Consider the following 27,151-nt stretch of genomic DNA (forward strand, 5'->3'; position numbering starts at 1 on the left):
GCATACCTGACATCTGCTATGTAATTAATTAAGTTACAATCACTGTAACATCTTGCACATTTTCACTTGATATCTAAACAACTTAGATGTTGATGAATCAAAATCCTTCGCATTTCTTTCGTGGAAAAAGCACTGAAGATGGCTATTCTATTAAGACTTCCAACTGACTAAGGAAGACAAGACAACTGCATTATCACATAAGGTTACCCTCCATGCCTAACCAATGTCACAGTTTAAACTAAATCTAGTCAGCACAGCAAGCTCTAGTTTTAAAATCATAGTATCTAGTTTTAAAGTCAGTCTCCAGGTAAGATGATAATGTTCCTGCATAGAGGAGAAAAATGTGTTCAACTTCCCCCATAAGGGAATTTTATATTTCCAGATTTTGTAGTTTATGTGGGTTAATTACTTCAGTGTATAGTTAAGCCACAGCCTCTTAATGATGGCCAAAGAATTGCAATGTCAAACATGCAAGTGAATGCAGATAAGGTGTCGGGGTTTTGGTTTTTTGTTTGTTTGGTTGTTGTTGTTTTCTGTTGCTTGTTTTTGGGTTTGTTTTCTTTGGGGGGTTTGTTTTGTTTTGGTTGGTTGGGTTTTTTGTGGGGGGCTTCCTCCCCTCCCCCCCTTTTTTAGTTTTTCTGCATAAACTGCCAGGAAATTGATGCTATACCTAAACCTGTGGAATCTGGTCTACCTGGTTAACCTTTACTCTAGGCAATTTGTCTAGAAAGTGGAAGAAAATTAGTTCTATTACTTTAAGTGGCTAAATGGGGGTATTTCCCTCAAACCCATAAGCTAGTAATTGCTTCCTTAAGTAACCAGTTTTAGTTAAAACATTCCCTGCAAGGGAAGCAATCTATCATTAAGTTTTTATACTCTTCCTTAGTTTTACATGGGTGCTTAGCTTGGTAATACAAAGAGATCAGGCCCAAATCCAGCCAGCTCCCTTCTGATGCTGTACGCCTAAGGGGTTATAGTTGTATTTATACACCAACCATATCTACTGATACTTCCTCATCATGTTATGTATTCCAAAAAAAGCATGTATTTTATGAAACAGAATTAAGACTGCAAGGTGTGACACATCACATGGGTGGTTTCAGGGTTTGCCCTAATGATTAGAAGAATCTTTTATCTATACTTAACCTTGTATGTACAAGAATCTGGCATTCCTAACACCACTTTTTAAATGCTAAGTTACTAGAAGCTAACTGTGGCTCTAGCAACCCTTACTTACATGGCTCTCAAATCTGAAGATAGTCAATTGCCAGAAGAGCTGAAGGATCAAAGCTGTGTTCAGAGATATGCACTATCCCTTTTCTAAGTGTAGGAGATAGTCAAGGTAAGGTGAAAACTACAATCAAGACTGTAAAAATCTCCTGCAGGAAATGAAGACAAGGGGAATGCTACAACTAGAATAACTAATTTCCAAGTGCCTTTCAAAAACAACTACTAAGTCACTTTATGTCATAGCATTTAGGTAAAATGGACAAAGGAGGCAAGTAAAACTACTTCAAAGTCACACATTAAACATTAACACCTCCAAGAGGCTTTTCAGCAGTTTGTTCACAACAAATATAGTGAAAAACAGACCTATCACATTTAGACAGGACTGCCAGGATCATAAAAAAAAAATCTGATGATCTGCTCTATATGGATCAATTTCTGATACACCAGAGAAAGGCTGAATTCCTCCTGTGTAAGAAGTGCCTATCTGATCAGCTATGTATTTTGGGTGTATTTTTATAGCAACAAATATACCTGATTCTTCCTAAATGTAAATTCTGTTCATTATATAATCCAAAAACATTACCAAGTGCTGAATGCTAACATTAAAGTAGGAAAACCATTCCTGACACCAATTAGATTTAAATATTTGAGTTGAGAGTGAGAAGGACTTCAAAAAGGACAATTTGCTAAAAAAGTCATTTAAGTTGCAGTATGATAGGAATTCTATCCAGATTTATAAATATATATATATATATATATAAACTGCATATTTTACCCCAAAATAAGTAATTGTTACACTGAAAGGATAAAACTCATTACACAGATGTATCTGTCTGTCTTCACTACAGCTTCTTGTGTTCATGAGATGCCTTCTGTACAAGTCTGATACTGATATAGTTCTGCACTTTCTCTGTGGCAATGTTGTTGTTATATATTGCAAGATGTGATCCTTAACATAACCCATTAACAAAAAATGTTATGCTTCTTACAATTTTTAAGTCTCAAAACTTATCAGGGGGGCTAAGGGAGGACACATATGTAAATTTTCTCACAGTATTGCTACCTTTAGTGAGTCTTGCCTGAAAGTTACAGTATTTTTCATTAGCCTGGATGTAGGGGAGAAGAGATACCGAGATTAAAACAATCCAAAGTAAAGTCTTTCTGAAATGAATCTTCATAAAGTTAAAAGCATCATGATTTCAGTTCTAACTGTAGATTGTAGCTATGTGTGTACCTACACAGTTAGTACTTCCCAGATGTAATTTAGAGCTTTAAGTTTCTCAAACTGTCATATATGACCACTTCTTCACTCAAGGAGTGTATGCAGATTGACTTAAGCAGGCTTTGTATTTCCTATAGCCTCGAGTCCCAGACTACATCTGTTTTCTTTGATACACAAAACCAGAGTTAAAATAGCTCCATTTATCACAGTGTGATTGTAGGCAGACAAACTAGCCTGTCTGTTTCCAGATAGTGAAAACAACTGTTATTAATCACAATTACAAGACAAATACTACAAGAAATTGCATCAATATTTTCTTTTACCCCACACAATAGACTAGTCTTCGCAGTGCTAAGAATGACAGGGCCTGAAGGTCAGTAAATAAAACTGATACTGTTCGGCTAATTCTCGGCAGCACATTTGCTAAGCACTGGAAAAAATAACTCTTGAATATCATACACAGTGAGCTGCCAGACAAAACCACTCAAAGCTGAAAATACTTATTAGAGAGGCAGTCATGCACACAACTGCAGCATAGGAGGTCTAACAAAACCCAAGTTATTCATATCTGTAGAAGCAGAAAGTTCAAGTGTGCAAGGGTTTTAGAATGCTACACAACTTTTTCTCTTGTTCAACATATGCTGTAAGCAAATTTTCATATGGTGAGGGCAAATACACCCAAACATGCGACAAGCTCCAGCTGCATGCAAGTTAATGGATGAAATGCTAGGCACAGTAAAATATAGCTGCCACAGCAGGGGAGAGCACAACAGTACATCAAGGGGGTAATTCCACATCCCATGTGTGAGAATTGACTGGTCCACTGTACCACCATATTAAAGATTTAACCAGAGGACAATAAGAGCCCATTAAAAAAATACTGAAACAGTTTTCACTAATGTTATTATGACCTACACATCTTTCAATATCCTGACACTGCTAAACCAGGGTCAATTTCAGTTTCTATCACAAAGCTAAATGCCTGAAAACAGCCCTAAAGGTTTCAAGTCTGGGAAGTCTCTGCCTTTCAGTTTTCACACACACAGAGCTTTATTAGAATCACAAAATTTTTATCTAGTTTCATACCATCAGACTACATCTTTGCTCTTATTTCTGTGACAACACCCCAAGAAAGGAGAGATAAGAAATACATTAATCAGTTTTAAGAAGCTAGCTGCACAAATCAAACTGACTTCACAACAAGTCTTGCAGACATTTGAGTATACAGCATTATATAGGACACATGCAATCCAATTAAGCTATCTGAATAAGTGGGAAAAGCATCGGGTATACAAAGCATCACTTATATGTGACATTGTTTCTTAATATGAAAGCACAAAATAGCTTGCAAAGATGCTAGCAACTCATGACAAGTAATTCCCAAACTCCAAGAAAAGAAATTGAATAATCATAAGCAAGCTAGTAACATCAACACTTCCATGACAATTATGCAACAAATGGCATCTTGCAATATAGCCCATTTCAAGTCACTAGCTCTTTTATGCAGATACTTTCACAAAGTGCTTTGGAATTAGGGCTAACAGCATTTGCCTAGCCACAGCAGCCTAAGCTCTCTTAAAACTGTGAAACTCCCAGTCGAGGTTTTCGTAACTGAATACACCTCTGCACAAGGTTCAGTAGGAGCTGCTTAAGACAAACTGATCAACTACATCTTCAGGTTCTCTCACAGCCTGTAGATTTCTTATAAAAGATTTGAAGCTGGTGCTCATAAATACACCACATCGTGTGATTTGACATCAAGTGAATGAGGTCTAGGGACATTTGCCCTGGAAGTCTGGCAAAGGCACAAGAAATTTCTAGAAAGAATGCCATTACATGTCCTTGGCCCATCCCCCCGCCCCCAGTAATTTCAGTTAATACCTGTAAAATATTTTTCAAAGTTCTATTACAAACTATTTTATGTAGTCATGAATATTTAGCAGTATTGAAGAGACTAATATTAGACTGAGAACATTACCTCCATGGTGATGTGACAGACTTCCTCCATTGGCAAGTATTTCTTCTCTAGCAGCCCTCTAAATTGGAAAGATAAGATACTTACTCAACAGCAAAAGCACAAGTTTTTGTTGTTATTGAAATGCTTGCTATGGCACTGATTTGCACAGGTGTATGAAGTTTCAGTAGTTATTAGGGTATGCAACACAGGGAAACATTTTAATTTAACTCCACGGATAAATTTAAGTGGGGATTTTCCAAGTAAACATTATGAAAGCCAAGACATTTCAAATGGCATCTGTTACAACACATCTAACATAGCAGACTGAGACCAGCATTTACCTAGGCCTAAACAGAAATAACCACAGCAGTTAATTCTCTGAAATAGCACAAGGAAGACCCTCATATTTACTATTCTCTACACTGTTAATAAAATATCTTGATATCTTGATAGTTTTACCATGTATTTTAAAGACTAATTGAGTATTAAGTGAAAGAAATAGCTTTGTAAACAGTGGAACTAAGAAAGTCTTTCCCATGGATTTGGGTTTTATGGCTGATAGTTTTTGCCATCCAAGAACAAACTCCAGTTCAAGCTTTCCTGTACTTCACTCCTAAACTGATGTCTAGAATAGTCACCTGGTTGTCTTCTCTCTACTTGATGCACTATTACTGCACTCCTCCCTAGCTACTAGTGATAAAAGCTTTACAGACTTTTGAGATCCTTCCTGCAAAATTCAATTAGCTTGGCCAATGGGTTCAGCATATATTGTAGGACATCAGCTTCTTTCCCTCCCCCTTAACTATAGTTCTTATATATATTACCTCAATTTGTTCATAGACATGAATAGGATCACTAATTCCTCTGTAGTTAAAGGCAAAGTAGAAGTAGACACATGCACCTGCATCGTAAGTCTGTGTCACCCTGTTGAAGAGAACTGCATTACAAACAAAGCTTTATGGTATTAAGCCAGCCACTTGTGACATTACACAATTTAGAAGGTAACAGCTTATTTAAAAGGGTGCACTTTTTGTTTTTAAATAGTTTTGTATTCTTTTTGATCAGACTTCACAAATGACTCAATGTCAAGAGCTTCAACTCTCAAAGTCATATGTCATCACACTCGAGCCTCATGAATATAAGCAAGACTAAGTATCAACACTAATCAAATGCTACTAATCTCTTGAATTATCCACTCATACATGTAATCCACTTGCAGGTTAAAAAGGAAGATCAAGATTACCAGTGTTTGTAATATTAAAAGACACACTTTACCTACTAGCTAGCAAGTTTGATGACCTCTTCCATAGTTTTCTTACTAATTGAAGATTCAAGAAAAATTATTATTTAGGTTGTTGCATAGCTTACCTACAGGTGGAAAGAGGGGCAAATTGAACACCCTTTTCTTTGCATTCTCTTACTATCCTTTCCTTTACATTCCTACAAAGGTCCAAAACCCTGCAACAAAAAACCATATTAAATATAAAAACTTACTACATTTTCTTATACAATTTCCTAAAAAAACAACTTCAGCAATCTTTTCAGAAAAGTATAATCTAATAAAAACAGGTTCTAGCAGGCAATCGTCTGTTTAACTGGCTTAGATTTGTTCCAAGAATAGTCCTCATCAAGACTTCACTGGTATTGCTTTTTCTGTACTTCTGCTGTAAGTTTACCCTGAGGTAATAAAAGCTCTTTTTCTCAAGGGATAGGAATCACTAGTTTGCCAGTTTGAAATGTTATAATTCTCATATGGCAATGAGCTATTAAACCCTGTTGTAAGCCATACCTGTTTTGCTTTAATTATTTCTAACATGGTAACATGCGCTTGCAGCCCAGAAACCCAACCATATCCAGGGCTGCATTAAAAGCAGGTCCGAGGGAGGGGATCCAGCCCTTGACTCTGCACTCGTGAGACCCCACCTGGAGTACTGCATCCAACTTGGGTCCCCAACAGAAGAAGGGCATGGAGCTGTTGAAGTGAGTCCAGAGGAGACCACAAAGATTATCAGAGGGCTGGAGCACCTCTCCTGTGAAGACACACTGAGAGAGCTGGGGTTGTTCTGCCTTCAGAAGAGAAGGCTCAGGGAGACCTTACAACAGTCTTCCATTACCTAAAGGGGGCCTACAAGAAATCTGGAGAGGGACTTTTTGCAAAGGTATGTAGTGATAGGGCAAGGGATAAGAACTTTAAACTGAAAGAGTTTAAAGATGTATATTTAGACTAGGCAGAATTTATTTCCTGTGAGGGTGGTGAGACACTGGCACAGGCTGCCCAGAGAAGCTGTGGCTGCCCCATCCCTGGCAGTGTTCAAGGCCAGGTTGAATGAGGCTTTGAGCAACCTGCTCTAGTGGAAGGTGTCCCTGCTGTGGCAGTGGGGTCCCTTCCAACCCAATCCATTAAATCAAAGACCTTGGACAAAAGTTATCTTTTCAGTTTTCATTTCCCTGTGGAAAGAGAAATTTTAAATATATTTAAATAATTTTTTTAACCTTCATTATGAACTTGTCTGTTTGAAATACACTGCTGATCCCACATATGTGGCTGCTCACCACACAATACAGTTATCTTGACTTTTGTCCAGCTTCCTAAACTAGGCAATTTCAAGTCCCAGATTTGTTACAGTAAGCTAACCTAAGTTGAAATATCACTGAATGCTTGCATATATTGGATTTACAAAATCCTGATATGTAATTTACCAGCAACTTTAGCAAAAAAAACCACAGGTGCAAGACTTGAGGCACATCAGGGTGCATCCAACACACATAAGGCCTAAATTGAATTAAGTTTCCCCAAAAGCAAGCATGAGTTAGGAATAATTTGAATGAAATCAAGTACAACTTCTAAGCAATTCTAAAGAATAATCACAGTTTACCTATCCCAAGGAACAGATGTCTCAAACGATTCTCCTATTATATAGTAATCCAGGCCCAGGTCCTAATAAATAAAGGAAATTATCAGTAACATGCAGCATCAACATCTGGGAATCTAGTGTATGCTACATAGCTAACAGTTGAGGAACTTTAGTTAGTCCTTATGAGAAAAACAGAAAGTCTGTTCAGCAAAAACACCCATCTGTCCCAGTGACGTTAGTCTGTAGTTATGGAAATAGGGTAGCTCTTCAAAGAAAGAGATGACAAACATTTTGATGTCATGGCTACAGTGAGACAGCCTGTCAGACTGTCAGTATGCCTACACTAATCAAATATTTGTATCATTGCAGCATCAAGCCAAGAGGTCCATTGTCCTAACCAATACGATGCCTAGTAGAAATACTTATTTGGACTGCGATTCTTACCTAGGCAGAATAAAGATGAACATTTTGCCCATTTTACCTACAGCCTGGTGAAATAAAGGGAAACGGTGATTTTTCCCTGACTATAAAATCCAAATTAAATTTAGCACTCAGGATAGGCATGCTTTTTTCAAAAAAAACCCCTCTCAAACAGCAAGACTGAAATTCATAAGAACAGCTGTGGCAGTTCAGACTAAAGGTCAGTTTCTCCCGGAATTCTGATTCAAACCACAGCTGCCAAAAGCAGGTGTCCAAAGACAAGTAAGAGCTAAGTGAGCACATGAGTATTTCAAGTAGCCTCACAGCCTCTGACTAACATTCAACCTGTAGGTTTGTAAGTCTGATCTGGTTTATTTAGCAATTGCTAAATAAACTAGTGGAATCTTCAATTTAATTTTCTCTACCCTTATTAGAAACTATTTCCTTAACAAGCACATATATTTACGTTTTTATAGTGTATTAAGATGAAGTTCCATGAGTAAACCCTAGTCAGAAATGGAAGAGATACAACCTCTGGGAGAACTAAAATATTGTCCAAGGCAACATGCATTTAGATTTCAGAGAAAGCATCTTCAAAAAGAAATCTGTTTTGTTGTATTAACCAACAGAAGTTTCAGTAGGCAGACAAAATGTGACTTACCCGAAGGTAAGCGATGACAAATGTCAGCATATATCCTCTCTGTCCATTATCTTCTCCTGCTGCCAAGCCACTGTAATTAAAAAGAATTTAATTAATTTTCCAGCAAAGTAGTCACTGGTTTCAAAAAATAATTAGAAAATAATACTTTGTTATCAAACATATGAGCAAGTTTAGACGTATCTAAGCCGCGTTACAATAGTTGCAAGTAGTAGGGTCGTCTTCAATGAGAAGTTATTTCAGACCAGACCTTTAACTCTTTGCATCACTCTTTTTATACCACAATCTGAAGAGATGAACAATAACAAAACATTCAACGTGATTTTAAAATAAGTCTTGAAACACCCGAAGAGAGCAGGGGAAACAGAACTAGACACAGTATATCCTTCATGTTCATTTACAGGAATATGTGTAGCTACATTTCTAAGTGTGTTGGATCTGTGCATTTGTATGTTCACAGGTCGTGAGAGCAAGACTACTGACTTAAGATCCCAAAAGTGTAAGTGATGTGAATGGATTTAAAAAAATAAATAAATAAAATCCAGCACTAAGAAGAAAAAGGAAGTTACACTATTAAACACTTAACTAAGCCTTAACTGAGCAGCACAGAGCACTGTCTTCTGAGAGACTTAACACAGGGAAGTTTCATCCCCCCCTTATCAACACACCACCTTGAAATACCAAAATACGAAAGGATTCACAGTTGAAGCCTTTTCTTGCATACAACATTAAAATAACTAAAGTGCTCTTTAAGATAAGAGCAACATTGTTCTTATCACTGAATATTAGCAAGCTGCTCACATGAAATACCACTTTTATAAGCTATTTTAAGTGGTAGAATAAAAGCACAGTGAAAACAAATTTCAGAAAGGATAGCCTTGAAATGCATAAAGCAATACTTATGTATATTTGAATAATTGAGAATAATACTAGCAATAACTTACTTAAAAAGAAAAAAGTATACTCTTCACAAATCACACTTAATGGTTATCATCAGTCATGCTTAATCAAAGCAGAATGACAGAAGCTACCCGATCAGCCTGTTCCAATGAATGTTTTCTATTCCTTTGTAACAACAGAAAACAGACTGTGGGACAGAAATTCACTGCATTCCTTTAACTAAACACAAAACCCTCTTGAACAAGCTTCTTGTATTCATATGTTCACATCAATTCTCCAAAGATTTAGTATTACCCATATGATTTCTGTCTTCCCCTTCTGCAGTTAAAATACAGTCTAGTACTGCAAAGGATTTCCATGCCTTTAAGCTATTACAATGGCTACTTTCCATTTTACTGACATCAGTTCTATGTTTAGTCAAATACTTACTTTTCTGCAATACACAGCTGAAGTTTTCCAGTAAAGCTACCCATTAAGGGTTAGCACAAGCCATATTTATTAAACATTCACTAGCTGATTATTGCAACTTCAAACTAATAAACTGAGAACATATCTATACAATAATCATTATAAAAATACGGAAATCCTGGGTTCTTTTCCTGGACAGTTAACTTCCAGTTTCATATGAAAACGTTCTTTGAAAAGCATACCCAAACTTGGTGGCAATATCATAGACTTGCTTTTCATGCTGAAGAACCTTCTCTCTATCACCTTCAAAGAGCAAGGTAGCTACACACAGTATGTTGGGATCAAATCCTTTAAACTGCAAAGACAGAAAGCTTCACATTATGTGGTGGAATACAAGTAACAAGTTTTTAAATACATAGCATGTGCTCTGGTTAATAAGTGATGTTGCAACTAAGATGAAAGATTAGGGAAAAAAAACCCCATCTTTCAAAAATTCACTTCCAAAACAGTCTTAAGTTTGTCCTTGACAGGACCAACATTCACAAGCCCACCGAAAAAACAGTTCTCTCTGTCACCTTTTTTCTCCTGTTAAAAAGCAGGATAGACATAACAACTGCCTACATATGCTGAAGCAAGAACAAGTCTTAACTGCTTTGAGCAACTGGGAGACACTTGTATTCTACCAACTATTCCTGTGTTAAAGCAGAAAGACGACTGTGATGACCATAAATGTCACCGCTCTCAGAATAGTTGTATCAGAAAATCTCTATGCTGGGAAAAGCACTATGGAAGGAAAACAACTTCTAAACTTGTGGGAGGGAACATTTCCCAGTGGAAATGGAGAGAAAATTATTAAAGTTTTAATAGTAATACAGTGAGGCTGTCTATATGGCTTTGTTTCAGGGGTAACAATAAAGAGTCATATCTCTGCAACTGACCCAAAAAGCCCCTTACTTTTTTTCTACATACCTTTTTTTTGTTATTAATTAGCTCCAGTGAACTACCACTAATAAGCAGGTTTCAGATAAAAAGAAGAGGAATTTAAAGTTGTAATAAAGTTTAATAACTCTTTACCCTCTTCAAGGCTTCTAAATAATAAATTTTTTACAACTATTCTTAATATGCATATTGACCAGCAATTATTTTCTTAAAAGCCTTTCCCTTTCCAGTGGCATTCATCTTTTCTGGTCTACTCTGCTTGTGGTAACTTGTTACTTAAGCACCAAGCAAAGCTGTATTAAGTGACATAAATAACCAAGAGATTCAAATTCATCCTTTATGCACAACAGCTATGCTGAGAAAAATCTCAGGTAGTTGCTCTTCCTTTATTAGTCCCTTAATGGAATAGATTTACTGTACTGGAAGTTAACTGAAGGTACCAGAAGGGTTCAAAAAACCAGCATGGAGGCAAAGTATCTTAGGATGCCTCAGTCCTCCAGCCAAATCTGCATGGTAAGACCCAATTATAGATATCTAAATTTCTGAAAAGTAGTATTTCTGAAAAGGATACTGTATTCTACCACACCAAAAAAAAACCCAGAACACCATCATGAAAACCATTGTGAAACATGGTATACCTCAGAAGACAAAGGATCTTTTCCATTAGTCTTACAAAAACAGCATAGCTAACAATTAGAAAAATATTGTTACTACAGTGATAAACTACAGGGACAGGAATAAAGGATGCACTTGTATTTCACCTAGTATGAATCCTTTCAGTCTATTCTGCCATCTTTTGGCTGTGATGCTCAGAAAACGGTTTACAGTTGTCTTTAAGAGGCACTGGAGGAACTAGCTACAGTGTGAACTAGTAGACAAACAATGCTTAGAACATTCATCTATCAGTGAACAGTCCCAGACTACATGGAAAAGTAACCCAGAAAGACTTCATCCCTATTATCTTAAGTGGCATCTGTTGAACAACTACTCTTTACAATAAAAGAATGAAGTGTTAATCTGATGTTTACTCCCCTCCCCAGAGAGAATTCACAGATGAAATGTAAAATGGGATTTGAGCATCTTGGTCCCAGAAACACCTGCAACATCAGCCTCAGGGGGCTGAGCCCTGACATAAGAGCTCCAGACTGATCACTAAGCTGAAATCTCTGCATCAGTATAATATAGCATTGCTCTTATTTCTCCACGTTTTTTCTCCTACAGAGCTGAAAGAAATTTGAATTGGCATACAACATTCCCTGGAGATACAATATCTCAAGTAGAGGCAGCGATGCTTGTTTCCAGCTACAGAAGCAGTAGGTATTGCTGATGAGGACTGTTTCAAACCAACAGCCATCTTATTGCCAAAACTTTTACTACAGCAGACTTGGGAAGGCAGGCAACAGTTTTGGGCTATCTCTAGAACTAGTAAGTATTCCCTAACAAAGTAAGTCCCAAGACACCCAGTATTTTCTATTTCAGTAGCTCAAGAAAAAGCAACAGAATCAATACTAGCCACAGTCTCTCAAATAAGCCCACTCCTTGAAGACACTCAATATTATCAGATCAGAATGGGATGTTTACATCCTCCCAACAGTTATCGAAACTCAGGATAATGCAGTTTCCTACATTTGAATACCCAGGAACTCCCTAGTTAGCTAATCTGGAGGAAAAAACCACAGTAGCAAGACAATTTAATAAAAAAGCCTAGGTGAAATAATTTTAGGACCAGATAATTCTGGATTAAAAAGGGTATTCATTAGGATATATTCCATAAAGACGATAAGAACACTTTATGTGGGCAATTCAAGACAAGTATCTTGATGTTCTCCCAAAATTTTAGTTCATTGTATAACAAGGTATATCATGCCTTGACAAAAACTGGGAAGAGGAAAAGATACTGAAGTGTCAGCCCTGCTCCATCAGTATTAACTGATTATCAGTGATCTCCAAGGTAAATAAATTGGTTTCAGTCTTGCTCCATCACTGGCTCATTATTAGACAAAGCACATTAATCTCACCTACAGATATGACCACTGAGAACAGCTCTTGTGGAACAGCTCCTCAAACATTTTTGATTAAACCAAGAGTCATAGAATAGTTTAGGTCAGAAAAGACCTTTAAGATCATCAAGTCCAACCGTTAACCTAGGTCCACCACTATACCAGGTCCCCAAGTGCCACATCTAACTTGAGAATCTCGAGTTATCTGATCCTACAATGTAGGATCTATTACACTCAAACTCAGCTGCATTATAGATAGTCTACCAAGAAGATCTTTGATTTTATGAATAGCATGCAAAGTTCCAAACAGCATTAAACCCCAAAAGTTACCTTTGTGATGTAGAATTTTTTCAGTCCATCCAAAAATGATGTAAAAATAGAAGCAACTTGTGGTTTAAGAGCGTGACCTTTGGCAAAAAGTGGAAAAAGGTGTGTTAAGGCAAACAGTGCTCTTAAAATTCCTACTTCAATGGGCAAAGAAAATACAGCTTAGTAGTCAAAGTTGCAAGAATCATTTGGAGAGCTTTAATTATCATAATTAAAGAGACTTCTCTCTACTCACTTGGAAGATAATTTAGGAAAACGTTTGTATTATTTTTTCTTTAAAAAGCATACATACAACTGTGCACAAATATTCCATTTAGCACTTTAATTAAGGCTGCACTAGTTACATATGCTTTACAAGTATATGGCACATGGAAAATTTTAAGAGAGCACCTCATTACTTTTTACACTACAAAACTAAGCAAAATCAGTGACCTTTTTTAAAGTTATGCCAAAACCACTGAAACCAATAGCTAAAAATGGTGCAAGTTGGGAGTTAAGCAGTTTTTTCCTTAACGGTTATGTCACTTGTGCAAAATTTTCTACATAAAGCTAGTAATTGCTTCCTTAATCACATACAGGGAACTAAAATTACCAGGATATATAAATGGTGTCTTGGAGTCTGTTAAATTAACATCTCTGCCTCAGGACTGGGTTTAATTGAGATGAAAGTCTTTTACTGTTTGTTCCATTGTTTTCAGTCACAAGCAACTTCTGAACTCCCATTACTGCTTCACTTTAGCAGTCTTGCATCTGGCCTACATGCTGTGAGCCCAATTCATAAAAAAGTTATGCACCATTTACATGATACTTCCTTCTAAAATACTTCGCAAAGTATTTCCTCCTAAATAAAGCATAACCTTCAGCAATTGATTACTCTCCTTCCCTCTCTGGGACTCTCCCTACAGATACAAACAAACCCCCAGGAGTACACCTCCAAGCACACTTAAGTAAGCACACAAAAAAAGCACCAGATAACAAAAGGACATGAATTTACTAAACCACAATCTGTAAAAACTATTGGATTTAAACTTACTCAATAACTACAAGAAAATTCTATATTGACACACCAGAAACTGTTTTGCAGGTGACTGTATTAGCTGCAACCTCAAATCAAACAGAAGATTGGTTTAATCGGTGTTGGTTTTAAAGCCTGTAATTAGTCAAGCTTCTTCCCGATTATAAAGAAAGTAAAATGTATCTGTCTCCTGTTGAACATATCTGAGAGAACAAAGGTAACAAAAAAGAGTGACCAAAGGAAGCAGCAAAGCTTGCTGAATGTCAAGATTCATCACTGAGGTTTCTACCCAAAGGAAGTTTCAGAAATTGACTTACTCAAGTGGCAGTACAGTAGAGGTTTTCACAGTCAGTCACACTTTACATTTTCATCTAGGTACAAATAAAAATAGCATCGTCTCTGCAAGACCTTCCAGTTCTGTGAACCATTAACTTTTAGATAGTGAAACTTCAGGTTCTCCTCAAGAGTACCTTGAGACAGAACACATGTGTGTTCTTCCTACAGTTTAAAGTGACAGCTTTCCTTAAGAATTGTTCAAAACCGATTGCTCTGCATGTCTGACATTGTCCTATTTAGGTATTTGAACTAGTTGAAATTTCACAAAATCTTTGTGTTTAGTAATCTTCTAGTAGCTTCGCTGACTTTTTATACTTAAAGCTTAGAGCTTTGTTCTATTTCCATACAGTTATGGCATTTACTATGTCTAAGCTTCTCTTAAAAATAGACAGCTCAGTTAGAACAAGTCTGTCATTGCCTCTCTCCCACCCAAACAATCATTGCCACATCAGATTATTTTCTGATAATAATTATTATCAGAATTATAATTCTACTTCTGCTACTTCTAAGGAATCTGTACACCATTTGTGATGTTTCTGTGAAATATACAGGAATCAACTAACTTATCTTCCAAGTAAGGTGCCTGCATTCTCATTTTTGTCATATCCAACTTCTCATTACTACACTTACCAAGAAAGTGTTTCATATATTGCACATGATATTGCAAAACTATAATCTCTGCTCCTTCACAGTAAAATAGAGCAAGCACCTCCACAATTTCAAACTCTCCAGTAGACTATATGTCAAGAATGGAAAAGTAGAAAAAAAAAAAATTCTCATGTATTTATATGCAGAGCATGGCTCTTTGCTGCCTGTTGTAGTTGATACTGGTTTCCCAGGGACAAAGACACTTCTGTTCCTGAAAGTACACATTGTGGCACTATCTGGAACTTTGGGTTCATTGTCCTAGTTTTGAGCAATAGAATTACCACCTAAGCCAGACTTAAGCTACTAAAAAGTAAAACCCTTGGAAAGAGGTATTTGTCCGAGAATATCTACATACTTACCAAACTGAAACTGTGCATTGTCAACAAGGCGAATTGATGCAGGAGCACACCTCTTGGGGGCCAAATTAGGGGAACGAGAGAGAGGAAGAATAAAAAAAAAGATTATGTACATAGTTTTGCTAAAATTCATTACAATCATTTTTTTATTTAAAAATAGCATACCAGAGACCTATGGCCATCATCATCATTGAAAAGCAGTGATTATAAGCTTGTTTTCACTTCAACAGCAACATTTATTAGGTATGTCTAAATATAATGCATTGAGAATTTTAAGTTTAACATCAAGCCAACAAAAGTGTAGTCCAAAGACCTTTGGCCTTCAAGTATTGAGTGTTTTTCTAAATTGCCATATGCACTAAAGATGCCATTATTGATTAGAATACCAAGCTTATGTTGGTATGTAATTAAAGAAACACATACATTATGAATTCATTGAAAAAGTCTAACTCTTGTGGGTTAAGCCTGGCAGACAGCCAGGCTCTACACAGCTGCTAACTCACTCCCCCAGGCAGATGGGAGAAAATCAGAAGGGCAAAAGTAGGAAAACTCATGGGCTGAGATGAAGATAGCTTGGTAAGCAAATGGGAAAAAACACCACCAAAAAGTGATGCAAAAAGCAATCAGTTACCACCAGCTGACCAGTATCCAGCCAGTCCTCAAGCAATGGCAACCCCTGGAAAACTCTCCTGTATAGTTTTATTTCTGACCGTGATGTTACACAGAATAATATGATATTATGCCCCATCCCTGGCAGTGTTCAAGGCCAGACTGGACAGGGCTTTGAGCAACCTGGTCTAGTGGAGGGTGTCCCTGCCTCTGGCAGGGGGGTTGGAACTAGGTGACCTTTAAGACCCCTTCCAACCCAAAATGTTCTATGTTTCTATGTTACTATGGTATGGAATACTCCTTTGGTCAATTTGGGTCAGCTGTTCCAACTGCATTCTCTCCCAGCCTCTTGTCTGCTTCCAACCTACTTGCTGGCAGGGAAGAGAATGAAAAATAGAGAAAGTCTTGACAGCGTGTACATGCTGTTCAGCGACAGCTAAACCACTGGTGTGTTAACACTGTTTTGGTCATAAGTACAAAACACATCACCACTTGGGCTGCTATGAAGAAAATTAACTCCATCCCAGTCAGACCCAGTACATTAATGCTCTGCCATCAGACTGCAATTAAAATCCGTATCTGGGTCCAATCTAGATTCTGCACTGTACAGAAATCTGCAAAACAGATTGCCTTCAATTAGGCAAGCTTCTGGTCATGCATATGCCCACCTCATGTAATCTGTGATGGCTATGTCCAGTCATACTGACATGTATGGCCAGAGGAACATGGCAAAGCCTGAATTTTAGGCTAGTCTCATCTAATCACATAAATATGGAAGTATGTCTTTATCATTTTGACATGCTCACCCTCCATCATATCATTACTATATATCTTATCCCACAATAGGAAAAAAGAACATGAAGAACTAAGATAGCTCACCAGGCAGGTTGACAGAAGGCTGGATGAGTGGTTTTAAATGAGAGCAAACCACCCATATCCTGCAGGTTGGTTATTCTTACATTAAAAGTAGACCAATACAGACAAGAAACAGCTTTTCAGATAGCAATCATTGTAATTACTACCAAGAGTGATGCAAAGGGCAACAGAAGAGGAGTAAGTACTTCAGGCTAAAGTAAGCAGTGAAACAGCAGCAGTAGCAACAGAAGCTTAAAAATGGAGCAACACTAAGTGGCTAGTAGTGCCTTTTTTCCTTTTCTACCTAAGCCCATAGCTAGGGAAAAGACACTAGTTCCTTAATTGACTTAAAATGTTATCAGCCACATGATTAAGCATTCCCAAACAGTCTGCTTAGATACCTTTAACAGGAAGAACAAGCACTAGCAGTAGAAGCATGAAAGAAGAACTGGCAAGTGCTGCTGACTAGCATATACATGTCATTCACATACCAGTTTGAACATCTGGCTTGGAACATTAAGTCATTAATTTAGACCAATCACTGGAAAAAATGTAAAGCTGTGTTTAGTTTGGCATTAATTAAAACATTTCTGAAATTACTTCCCCAACTCAGGGTATATTCCACCATTCATAGAAATTATTTGATACGTTCTGCACAGAGCAAGGAGAAGTTAGTCTAAGATAGCAAAGAAAGAGGCTAGCCAGTGTAAGATTTGCTTGGAAGCATAGCCATGAGGAAAAGTGTTACACAATTTGGATATCGAGGTCTGAGTTTTGCTACCTGAAACCATCTGATCACACTATGCAGAAGGATCTACTTAAACACTACACTGTAAGCATAATTTCACCTCAAAATATCCAGCTCACCTGAAAATGTCACTGTGCTTCAGAAAGTGTTTTCTAAACATAAGCCATATCCTTCCATTGCATGACTTTTGTTCTTTTGTCACTTTAGAACCATAAATTCAACTGCCTTTTACTTGCATGCTGCAACTTAATTCCTTTAAATACCGGTTCCTTTTACATAGTCCTGAATTAATCTGAGAATACAGCTCTCCGTTGAAGGAGATGCAAAGCCAAATTTTCTGTGCTGAGATATGGAAATAACTCCCATTGAAAAAAAGCCACCAAAAGGCACATCCACCGTTTGGCTCAGTACATCAAGTAAATTCAGAGCATGCTCAAGCCTCAAATGCGTAATTTCCAAAAGCCTCACAGACCATATACACTTCTGGGGTTCATATCTCAAATCCTTGGTTATCAGTTGCCAAAAATACTACAGCATCAGCACATCACTAGTGCTAGAATCTGTGCCCTTGACTGAAGTCAACATCCAGCTTTTCTTTACCTGCTTTGCCACTTCCCTTAAGCAGGCCACCCCTCGTTCAAAGTTAGGGAAGACCACAGAGCCATACTTCTGGTATTCAGGGACTGGGCGAATCTTTATCGTAACTTCAGTAACCACTCCAAGAGTCCCTTCAGGAAGAAAGAAGAACTGAGTAAAGTATTGCAAGATCTACTTCTTGCAAGTTACCCAACTTAACAAATGTTTACTGGGATGTCCTAAGTTAACATAAGCCAGAAACCCCAAGAGTTCAGTAGTAGGTGATTTATTCCTGACTATTTACATGGTGAATTCTTACAAGACATCCTCCAAATGATGATGTTTGTTACTACACTTGTAGGCTAACTCGACAGTTTTAAGCACTGTTCAGAGTTGCTTAACTTCAGCCTTAAGGTCTCAGTGTATTACCCTAACAGAAGAAATTCATGCCTGCATAATGCTACCCAGAGACACACTGGAAGCCACAGCATAAAGATGGTCAAATCATCAAGCCATTACAGAAGCTGAATAAAGATGCAGTTACATGAAATTATGATGTCTGTACCTTCAGATCCCATAATGAAATGATGGATATCAGGCCCCGTTGACATACGAGGTACTTGACAGTTTTTTTCTACTATTCCTCTAGGAGTTACCATTTTTATATGAATCACCTGTTCAAACAAAATGCAATAACGATCAATACCAGCATTAAACACAACGGGGTTTTTTGTACAGTATTTATTTTCTACAAAACTTGATACAGTAGAGCTTTGTAGACTTTGAACATCCTGTAAGCAGCCCAAAGAACTTCTGGGGTAACCCGAGGACTATTGTAATTACAATAACACAGCACGGTTTACCTACGTAATAGATTGTTTCCAGTTCTATGCCAAATCAAGTCAGCTGCTGGCAACATGCAGACAATGAAAGTTAAAACTTGTTTTCCTCAGTGTGGGTAGTACTTTATGAATACTAGGATTTGATTCCAGAATATATATGGTACTTTAGAGGAAAAGAAGTGAGGGTTTAAATTTTGCTTAATTTTTGCTGCTTGATAAAGCTAATATAATTTAATCATTGTTTGCTATAGAAATATTTCTATTAGGAGGAAAGACAAAAGCAAGCTTTATGAAATAGATTATCAACATTAAATCTGCCATAAGACATACATACGCAAGGCTAGAAGGTTGTATTTCTTAAAATGTTTTTCAAATGTTATTGCATCCAGTATTATTCATGCACGTGCAATACAGAGCCTAGATAAGTTTTTTTTAATCCTTTATTCTATTTTATAGGAAGAAGTGTGGTTTTGGGTTTGGATTTTTTTTTTTAGTTAAGCCTTTAAATGAAGCCAAAATGACTGAATTTCAACTAATGGCTTTAAAAAAAACTTTCAAGCACAGGTAGCCAAGTAATTTTCATCCTGCTCCAAGTTGTTCAAGAATTTAATTATACGTCTTTTATGAACTGTTGATTCTGCAATAAAGTGGATTTTAGGCAGCTTATGCAACACACCATTTCTAGATAAAAAGTTTCTGAAGAAGGTAAACGCTTCCCTGAAACTTTCTCACTGTGCCATTTTGAAACTCATGAACTATTCTGAATCAATTTTCAATCCTATTTCCTCCTAATGAAAATTTCAGGAGCTGCTGTAGCCTAAAGTTACGTTTCCATCATAGAAAAGCCTTCTGCTTCACATCTCCCAGTACAAGCAAAACTACGCCATTCGGCAACACTTCAAGCAGTAGGGGACAGATGACAGACACTTTGTAAGCGCTAGCAGTTTTAGTTGAGCCAGGCCTACTGAATAAAATCTGTATAGCTCCTGCCAAGCTCAGTTACTGATAGTAAAGTGTCACGCCTATGCCTGGAACAAATGTGTCTGTGCTATAAGCTAATGAAAAAGCCTGAGATTATGGGGAGACATTACCTAGAGTGTGTTGCAAGAAAGGAGGAAAAAACCCACACGTGTGTAAGGGCTATTGCACAAACTACGAGAGAAATCTGGAAGTTTGAAGCAAGAAGACAGGCAAAGTCTGAACAGCAATGATTTTAACTCCAATATATTCAATTTATTTGTTATAACATAGAAGGTCGATTTTTAAATCAAAATATATGCTTTAAAAACCAAATTACCTGGGTTAAAGATTAACTATTTTAATGCTTAAAATAGGTTCAGGAGTAGAATACTGCCATTGCTTCCTTCCTCAGGGTTCCTACAGACCATCTGGTGACATCAGATTTCACTGTTACGCATCCACATGTTCAATTACATAAGCCTAGTGATTTGAAAAAACTACTTGCCTAGGGGGAGGTAGGAAAAGAGAAAGAGCTAGTTTGCTATCAGAGTTAGATGATCCAACTAGACTACTTCAGGAATACACAATGTGTAGGAGAGAACATGGGTCTATTGCAATCACCCTGAATGTTTGACGTGTTTATTACATTGGATTAATAGTGAGCACAAAATAGTGAAAGAAGGCACCAGAGTCCGGACAGGGTAATAATTCCTTAAGCTAGCCAGCGAATACCAAAATGAAATTGACTTTAGATGAATGGTAAGGATTATCAGTACTAATACCAAAGGCAAGAAAACAAGCATTTCAGTCAAGATTTGATGCCAAAACTGTATCACTTAAGAGAACCACAATTTATTACCCCTTTTTCCTCTCACTGTGAGACACTATAAGAGTTAAACTTCCAAACAGAATCATTAGAAAAAGTATTTGAATTATTTACCATATCTTCAATGTTTCCATAGATGTTTTTTTTCATGCCTGATGCTCGTGTTGCTACCCATCCTCCTAGTGAGCTGAACTCCATGGAGTCTGGTTCATGGCCTGTACAGAAGCCACTTTCTGCAAGCTAAAGAAAGTTAAAAAAAAAATAAAGCATTCTAAAGAGCCTGCATTTGCTTACTATTGTGAACCTCAATATCCAAGGTTTTGGGGTAGGTGTTTTTATGTGGAGTTTCAGGCTTTTTTAAAGCATCTTGACCACACCCCCACATACTCCAACACAAGTTTTGTCTTTGACATGTAAATGAAATGCAAATTGATTCTGCTTCTACTGTGCATACATTGTGCTACATATCGACCTATAATACTCTCCCCATATTTTAAAACTAAGACTGCTGTCGTTCATAAGAAGGTACAAATTCAATTACATATGGAAAAAACCCTATAACTAAGTAACTGCCAACTTTGCACAAATGCTGCCAATAAATAAGGTACTTAATCTCTTGTTCTTACTATCCTAATGTGATATGCAGCAGGTCTGCAGAAAATGCGAGTAAATTGCCTGTACTTAATTCTCTCAAGGAGTGATGTGTTTTAATATACAGCCATCTGGCTGGGCTTCCTGTATGCAATGCGGTCAACTATTTGTGATGCAGATCACGCATTCCTGTACATTAAGTAGTCACTTGTTTCTCATTTTTCTGTATTAACTTGGCTTTGCCATCTGCACAGCACCTGAGGTTGATTTGATGCCCCCAGAATTGCAACACCAAAACTGTTGGACAGGAAGAATTAAAGACCCAGTAGTCTTACATTACGTGATAATTGTGTTAGTGCATTTGAGATGATCAATTTGCACTGACCAACTGATAATAATTGTGTTGGACACAGGTATTTAAATATACCACATAATGTGGATCATTAACTATGTTGTGTTGCACAAAGTGGTTCCAACTTAAATGATTGAAAGTCACTTCTATGTAACGTCTATGGTGATTTATCTAGCTCATGATCCTCTCTCATACCAGAGGATCTTGTGGCTTCATATACTTACTGGTCATATGTTAGGAAAGGGTTTGAAGCTGTACCCTCCTCATTCTCCAAGGTCACAAGAAAATTGCTTCAGTTACAACTTGCCAATTTCTACAGATTGTATAAACACTTCTCTGTAGAGCCCACTAATATCTGGAGTTTTCACCCAGCAGAAAAGTATCTTAATCACACTAGAGCCACCAGCAGAGAGACAGAATGTGAAGTCTACATTGACTTCGAATGCCCCATTATAACACGTACAGCCTGACTTTTGTCAAATACCAGGTTTTCCAAACCCATTCTTTGCTTAGAATTTGGCTCTTTAGTTACTGTTATAAGGTTAATAATACCTGTAAATGAGATAGCTTAAGTAACTTCAGCACCCAAAGAGTGAGGAATACATTAAGAGGCACCAATCTTTTCTCTGCAAGGTAATTCCTAGATAATGCTGGCAAAGCCTCTTACGGCAACAGAAGTTAGATTAGCCTCCAATCCAAAGCTTACTTAATACTGGCAAGCTGCAAACCAAACAAATCTTTCAAACGTTTTTTTCTTTGCGCAGTCCAAATGTGTATCTACCTGTATGTCTGTTGAAGTCTGCATTGGCATTAACTGTAATATTAAAACATAGTTATGCTCCAATTGTACTACACAAAACAAGCCCAACTTGGAGTCCTAGTTTTAATCACATCTGATTTGTTAATACTACTGGAATTCTAGCAGATGTAATGAATTTTTAAAATATATATATATATATATGCACACAAACTTCAGGCAGATGACCCGATTTTGTTGTATTTTTCACACATTGAAGGAATTGCACAGAAGTCCTTACATACTGAGTCACTTCATGTATTAAAAATACGGTTCATAGCTATCGCATATAATGCTTACCATACCAGTCTGCATGAAAACAATCAAGAATTAAGCTAGCATTCAATGATTTAGACAAGACATGAGGAACAGCTAAGAAATACATTGAGAAATACTAAATGCTTGAAAAGTTAAAAATACCTGTTTTTCCAGATCTTGACCAACAATGCCAGCTTCCACACAAGCTGTTAAGTTTTTCTCATCTATCCAGAGAATCCGATTCTGTTGAAAAGCCAATCAAAACTAAGAATCAGTGTTAAAGATATTTGTTTATTTCCTTCCCTTTACTACTAATACAATTCCAGTTATTACAGCAGTGGAAGCTGAGCCTCCTCACTGTCAAACAGCTACACAACAGGTTACAGTTTACGAAATCACCACATACCTATTAGTCAATTTATGCTAGGAACGTTTACAGAAACAACACAGAAAAGCCAGAAAGAAGTAAGTCAAAACTCTTACAAAAGTTAAGCAATACAGTGATTTTTCACAGTTAATATGATTGAAGGTGCCTGAATCTGACAATCTGGATATTAAGTATACACCAAGAAAAGTATTCTTAAACATACTCCAAGGGGTAAAGAGACTGCATTCAGTTATTCCAGGTCAGGTTTTGGATTTTGATACAGTAGGCTAGAAGCAAGGTATACTGCAGGATGTCAGAGTATGTACGTACTTTAGAAATTTAAGATACTTGGAAGGATTGTATCATTTTACCTGATGAGACACTCACTGTAACATGAGTATATTCTACTAAACAGGAAAAGTAGTAAACGCTACAAGTTACGCAGTACACTAAGCATGATTGTCAATGAGGACAATCCATGTGAAGGAGAAACTTAAAAAAAATATTAAATTTATATATAAACAGTTTTAGCTTTGTTTATAGTAAGGACACCACAGAAGCTTCAGCTTCTGCTCTTCATTCTTATTAGGTACCCTTCTAGCATACTTTATAATTTTGTGTATCAATATTGTGAAGAAGGAGAGCAGCTCTAACTTCCTTTTGCCTTGATTTTTCAAATGACAGGAACATGGACATCTTCTAGGTCAAATTAAACCATGCTTTAAAGCAACTGTCTCCACTCAACATCTGGGCTAATTATTCAAAGGCAGCTATTTCAGCTCCTTTCAGACACCTTCAGTTTCAACATGAACTCTCTAATTATTTAAGATGTTAATATTTTTAAGTAATGTAGACCCTACATACAAGACGAAAATACCCATTAGGTGCCTATTAAAATAGTAAAGCTTAGCCAATCATCTTAACTGCACTGAGACACCCAGGTTTTAACTCTGACAATGCTTCTTTTCAATTTAATTTCCTTATTTTTCCCTCCTTATTAATAATTGCAAGAATTGCTTGCAGAGTCATTCAAGACACAACAAAGTGGTCAATTTTCTGACTTGGTGTATACTTTAATCTAGCTGACAAAAGCATGTGTTCCGCCACCTTTGTAGAACAAGATCACTTTGTAATCAGATAAACTTGTCATTTCTCAGTGTAACAGAAGCACCACTGACTGCATAGAGAAAATGGAGCCAAACCCCAAGTCTTACCTTCAAGGTTAAAGGAGTTAATTAGCTCAGCCAGTGCTCAGGGGCAGTAGAGCCTTACATCAAAGATACAGAGCTGTTTCTGAAGCATCTTATTACTGTGTAGTCATAAAACTATCATTTTAAAAGTGTAAAGCTCTTTCATAATGGGAAGATGAAAACTAGCACTAAATTTTACAGAACTTCATTTCTGGACTGCTAGAAAGCTATAAACTTCACATTCGCTAGACGCTATCTACACAAGAATCTAGGTGTTCTTTTCTTTAAAGTTGATCCTTCAAGCTGATTTATAGATACTACATCACCTTACCAACCTTTAAGTATTTTTAAGTCTGCAAAAAAGTAAAATTTGCAGTAACAAATAACTTCCTCCTAGCCTTTCATTTAACCTCAGGTACAAGTTCCAAAAGAGAAGAATAGTAGCTTCTTCTGATTTTCTCTTAAAGCTGCTATAAGAAGGCTTAACAGTGATTTTTTACTTAGTAAATACCTACAGGTCATATGAAGTATTACAGGAGTAACATGAGTAAAAAAAAAGTTTAAAAAAAAAAAATATCACTTGAACTGAAGGAGTAGCAATTTAATCATGCATGGTAGAGATTAACAATTCCATCCCAACTTTATTCTTACAAAGAAAGGTCATCATCTAGTGATCACCATTCCAAATAACCATAGGATAAATAAAAAAAAAAATCCACATCCAAACAAACACTAAAAAAATTGAGATATACCATTTGTGATGTATCCAGCGAGACAATTGTTCTTTTTTCTTCTTCAGGACATTCCAGGGCACTAGACACACTCGTCCCTCCTACAAATACAGGAATGACACTCTGATCATAAAATTCGCAGGTAGCTTTTCTTCACGTAACATCCTCCTCTCCCTCCTTTCTGATATTGCACTTCATAAAGTAAGATTACTGAAGTTAACTGTTTGAGGCTAGTGATTAACCTTTTAAGGTTGTCCTTTCTTCCAAACTGAGTTTCACAAAATGTAAGCAGCACTGGAGCTGACAATGATTTAACCACACTTAATAACAAACCATGAAATTCTGTGACTATCTCAGCTGCTTCTGTTAAGTCCGGAATAGATTTTTAAAACAAGGAAGAATGAGAAATAAAGGCCATTAAAGAAACAGAGGTAACTATGGCTTATATATAGTCTTTCGAGATCACTACGGAAGCCACTATACTTCTGCTTAGAAAGTTGGCTTAAGAGGTCTACCTAATACAGGGATTTGATACTTCTCTGACAGCAGGAAGCAGAAAGGATACAACTCATAACAAAAAAACCAAAAAAGGATAAAACCAAATGTCCAACTTCTCCCAAGGTTTCTGATGTATCTTTATAGGATGCCACAGAACAGCCTTCAAGAAGCCTCTCAAAAACTACAAAGGATGCTAAAGAGATCCACAGGAAGCTGCCAGAGAACAGTCAATGGCAAATATTGAGACAGTGCCAACTAATAAAACACATGCCAAAACCACTAAAGCCCATCGCCTTTGTTTCCAATGGTAGTCAAGGTGGCATTTTCCTTCAGTACCAACCCCTACAGTAATAACTCCAGAAGTTGACCATACTTTAGTATAAGCATACTCGGAAAACAATCTGAAGCTCTTTCTGTATCCTAGTCAGCAAACAGGAGTTAGTCAATATTGCTACTTTCAGCTATACTAATTTACTAGTACCAAAAGTGACTGATAACAGTGTTACAGCTCTCCAGATATATCTAGAAAGGATGAGAGTGTTTCAGGGAGAAGACAATACCAAGCTAATGGAGCTGGTTTCAGTGGCATGCTCATCTTCTCAAATAGTAAATGTCCTTCCTAAAGGGCTATGCTCTTACAGCATAAGCAAGTACCAACTAACGCATAGATTTATCCCACAGAATTAAGAGTTCTTGGAAAAAAAGCTTCTCACAGAATGAGCTCATGAAAGCCAACACCTCATGCTCCCTGAGCTCCAAGTCAAAACACAGTAGGTCACCATTCTACTTCAGCAGGCTTAGAGGATAAAGCATCCATGAGTAAGAACCTGGCATCCTTCAGAAATTCTTTAGGCTGAGGACACACATTACACAGGCCTTTACCTATACTCTGTACCTGGAACATTGCCCAAAAACCTCCTGTCACAGGAGTCTCTACTCTAACTTTCAGACTGAACAATATCTAAAAGGAAATCAGACTTATAATTAATGATTTTGCAATATGGTCTCTAACCACAATCCTCCCTGGACCTATGAGCTTCAATAGAAAAAACCAAACTTATTTATATGTGGTTTTGGTAACAGAGCACAAGTAACATGTCCAAAACCAGACACCTCTAACTCACATATTTTAATCTCTTGACTTATTTCCTAGAAGACTTCCAAGGCACATAGGTAGACTTTGACTTGATACAAATACTCTTCTTGCATATTCAATATTCAAGATGTTGACATACTTTTAATGACTTCCACTAAATTGTGCACAGCAGCTTTTAATACTGAAAGATCATTAAAAAAAAAAAAAAAATGAAGATCACACCTAACATACTAGCAAAAATCCCCAGCTATTGAATTGTTACAATATATGACTAACATCACATATTTAAATTGAATTCAAGTAAAATACATTTTCACTAGTAGAGTTAAACAGATTTGAAATTTCATAATACTTACCACCAAATGGTATTATGCAGAGATTGTGTTTGCAGGCTAATTCCACAATTTTAACTACATCTTCATGGCAAACTAAAAAAGTCCAAATAGTTAAAAAACAGGATTTGTGCTTAGTACTGTTATTCTTGCTTAGTACTAAATACTGCAGTCTGAATAAGCAGCAGCTCCATTTCTAACACCAGCAAGGAAGACATTTCAAAGAGCCAGGCACTAAATATGAGCTTGGCTC

At 37.0% G+C, this 27,151-nt stretch overlaps 1 protein-coding gene across 1 annotated transcript in view; it reads right to left on the bottom strand.

Annotated features, from left to right (window-relative positions):
• Positions 1-27,151, bottom strand: part of AGPS (alkylglycerone phosphate synthase) — a 38,013-nt gene that overhangs the window by 4,460 nt on the left and 6,402 nt on the right. The window contains exons 5-18 of the mRNA XM_010012547.1: positions 26,923-26,994; positions 24,994-25,073; positions 22,847-22,927; positions 20,802-20,927; positions 18,625-18,733; positions 18,084-18,211; positions 15,275-15,326; positions 12,920-12,996; positions 9,893-10,005; positions 8,346-8,415; positions 7,286-7,347; positions 5,778-5,867; positions 5,234-5,333; positions 4,431-4,488 (exon numbers count right to left, since the gene is read on the bottom strand). Coding sequence (XP_010010849.1) covers positions 4,431-4,488; positions 5,234-5,333; positions 5,778-5,867; positions 7,286-7,347; positions 8,346-8,415; positions 9,893-10,005; positions 12,920-12,996; positions 15,275-15,326; positions 18,084-18,211; positions 18,625-18,733; positions 20,802-20,927; positions 22,847-22,927; positions 24,994-25,073; positions 26,923-26,994 — 1,218 coding nt within the window. The remainder of the gene's footprint in view (positions 1-4,430; positions 4,489-5,233; positions 5,334-5,777; positions 5,868-7,285; positions 7,348-8,345; positions 8,416-9,892; positions 10,006-12,919; positions 12,997-15,274; positions 15,327-18,083; positions 18,212-18,624; positions 18,734-20,801; positions 20,928-22,846; positions 22,928-24,993; positions 25,074-26,922; positions 26,995-27,151) is intronic.

The sequence above is a fragment of the Nestor notabilis genome, unplaced genomic scaffold (genome assembly GCF_000696875.1).
Source record: "Nestor notabilis isolate BGI_N333 unplaced genomic scaffold, ASM69687v1 scaffold12704, whole genome shotgun sequence".
Taxonomy (NCBI): Eukaryota; Metazoa; Chordata; class Aves; order Psittaciformes; family Psittacidae; genus Nestor; species Nestor notabilis.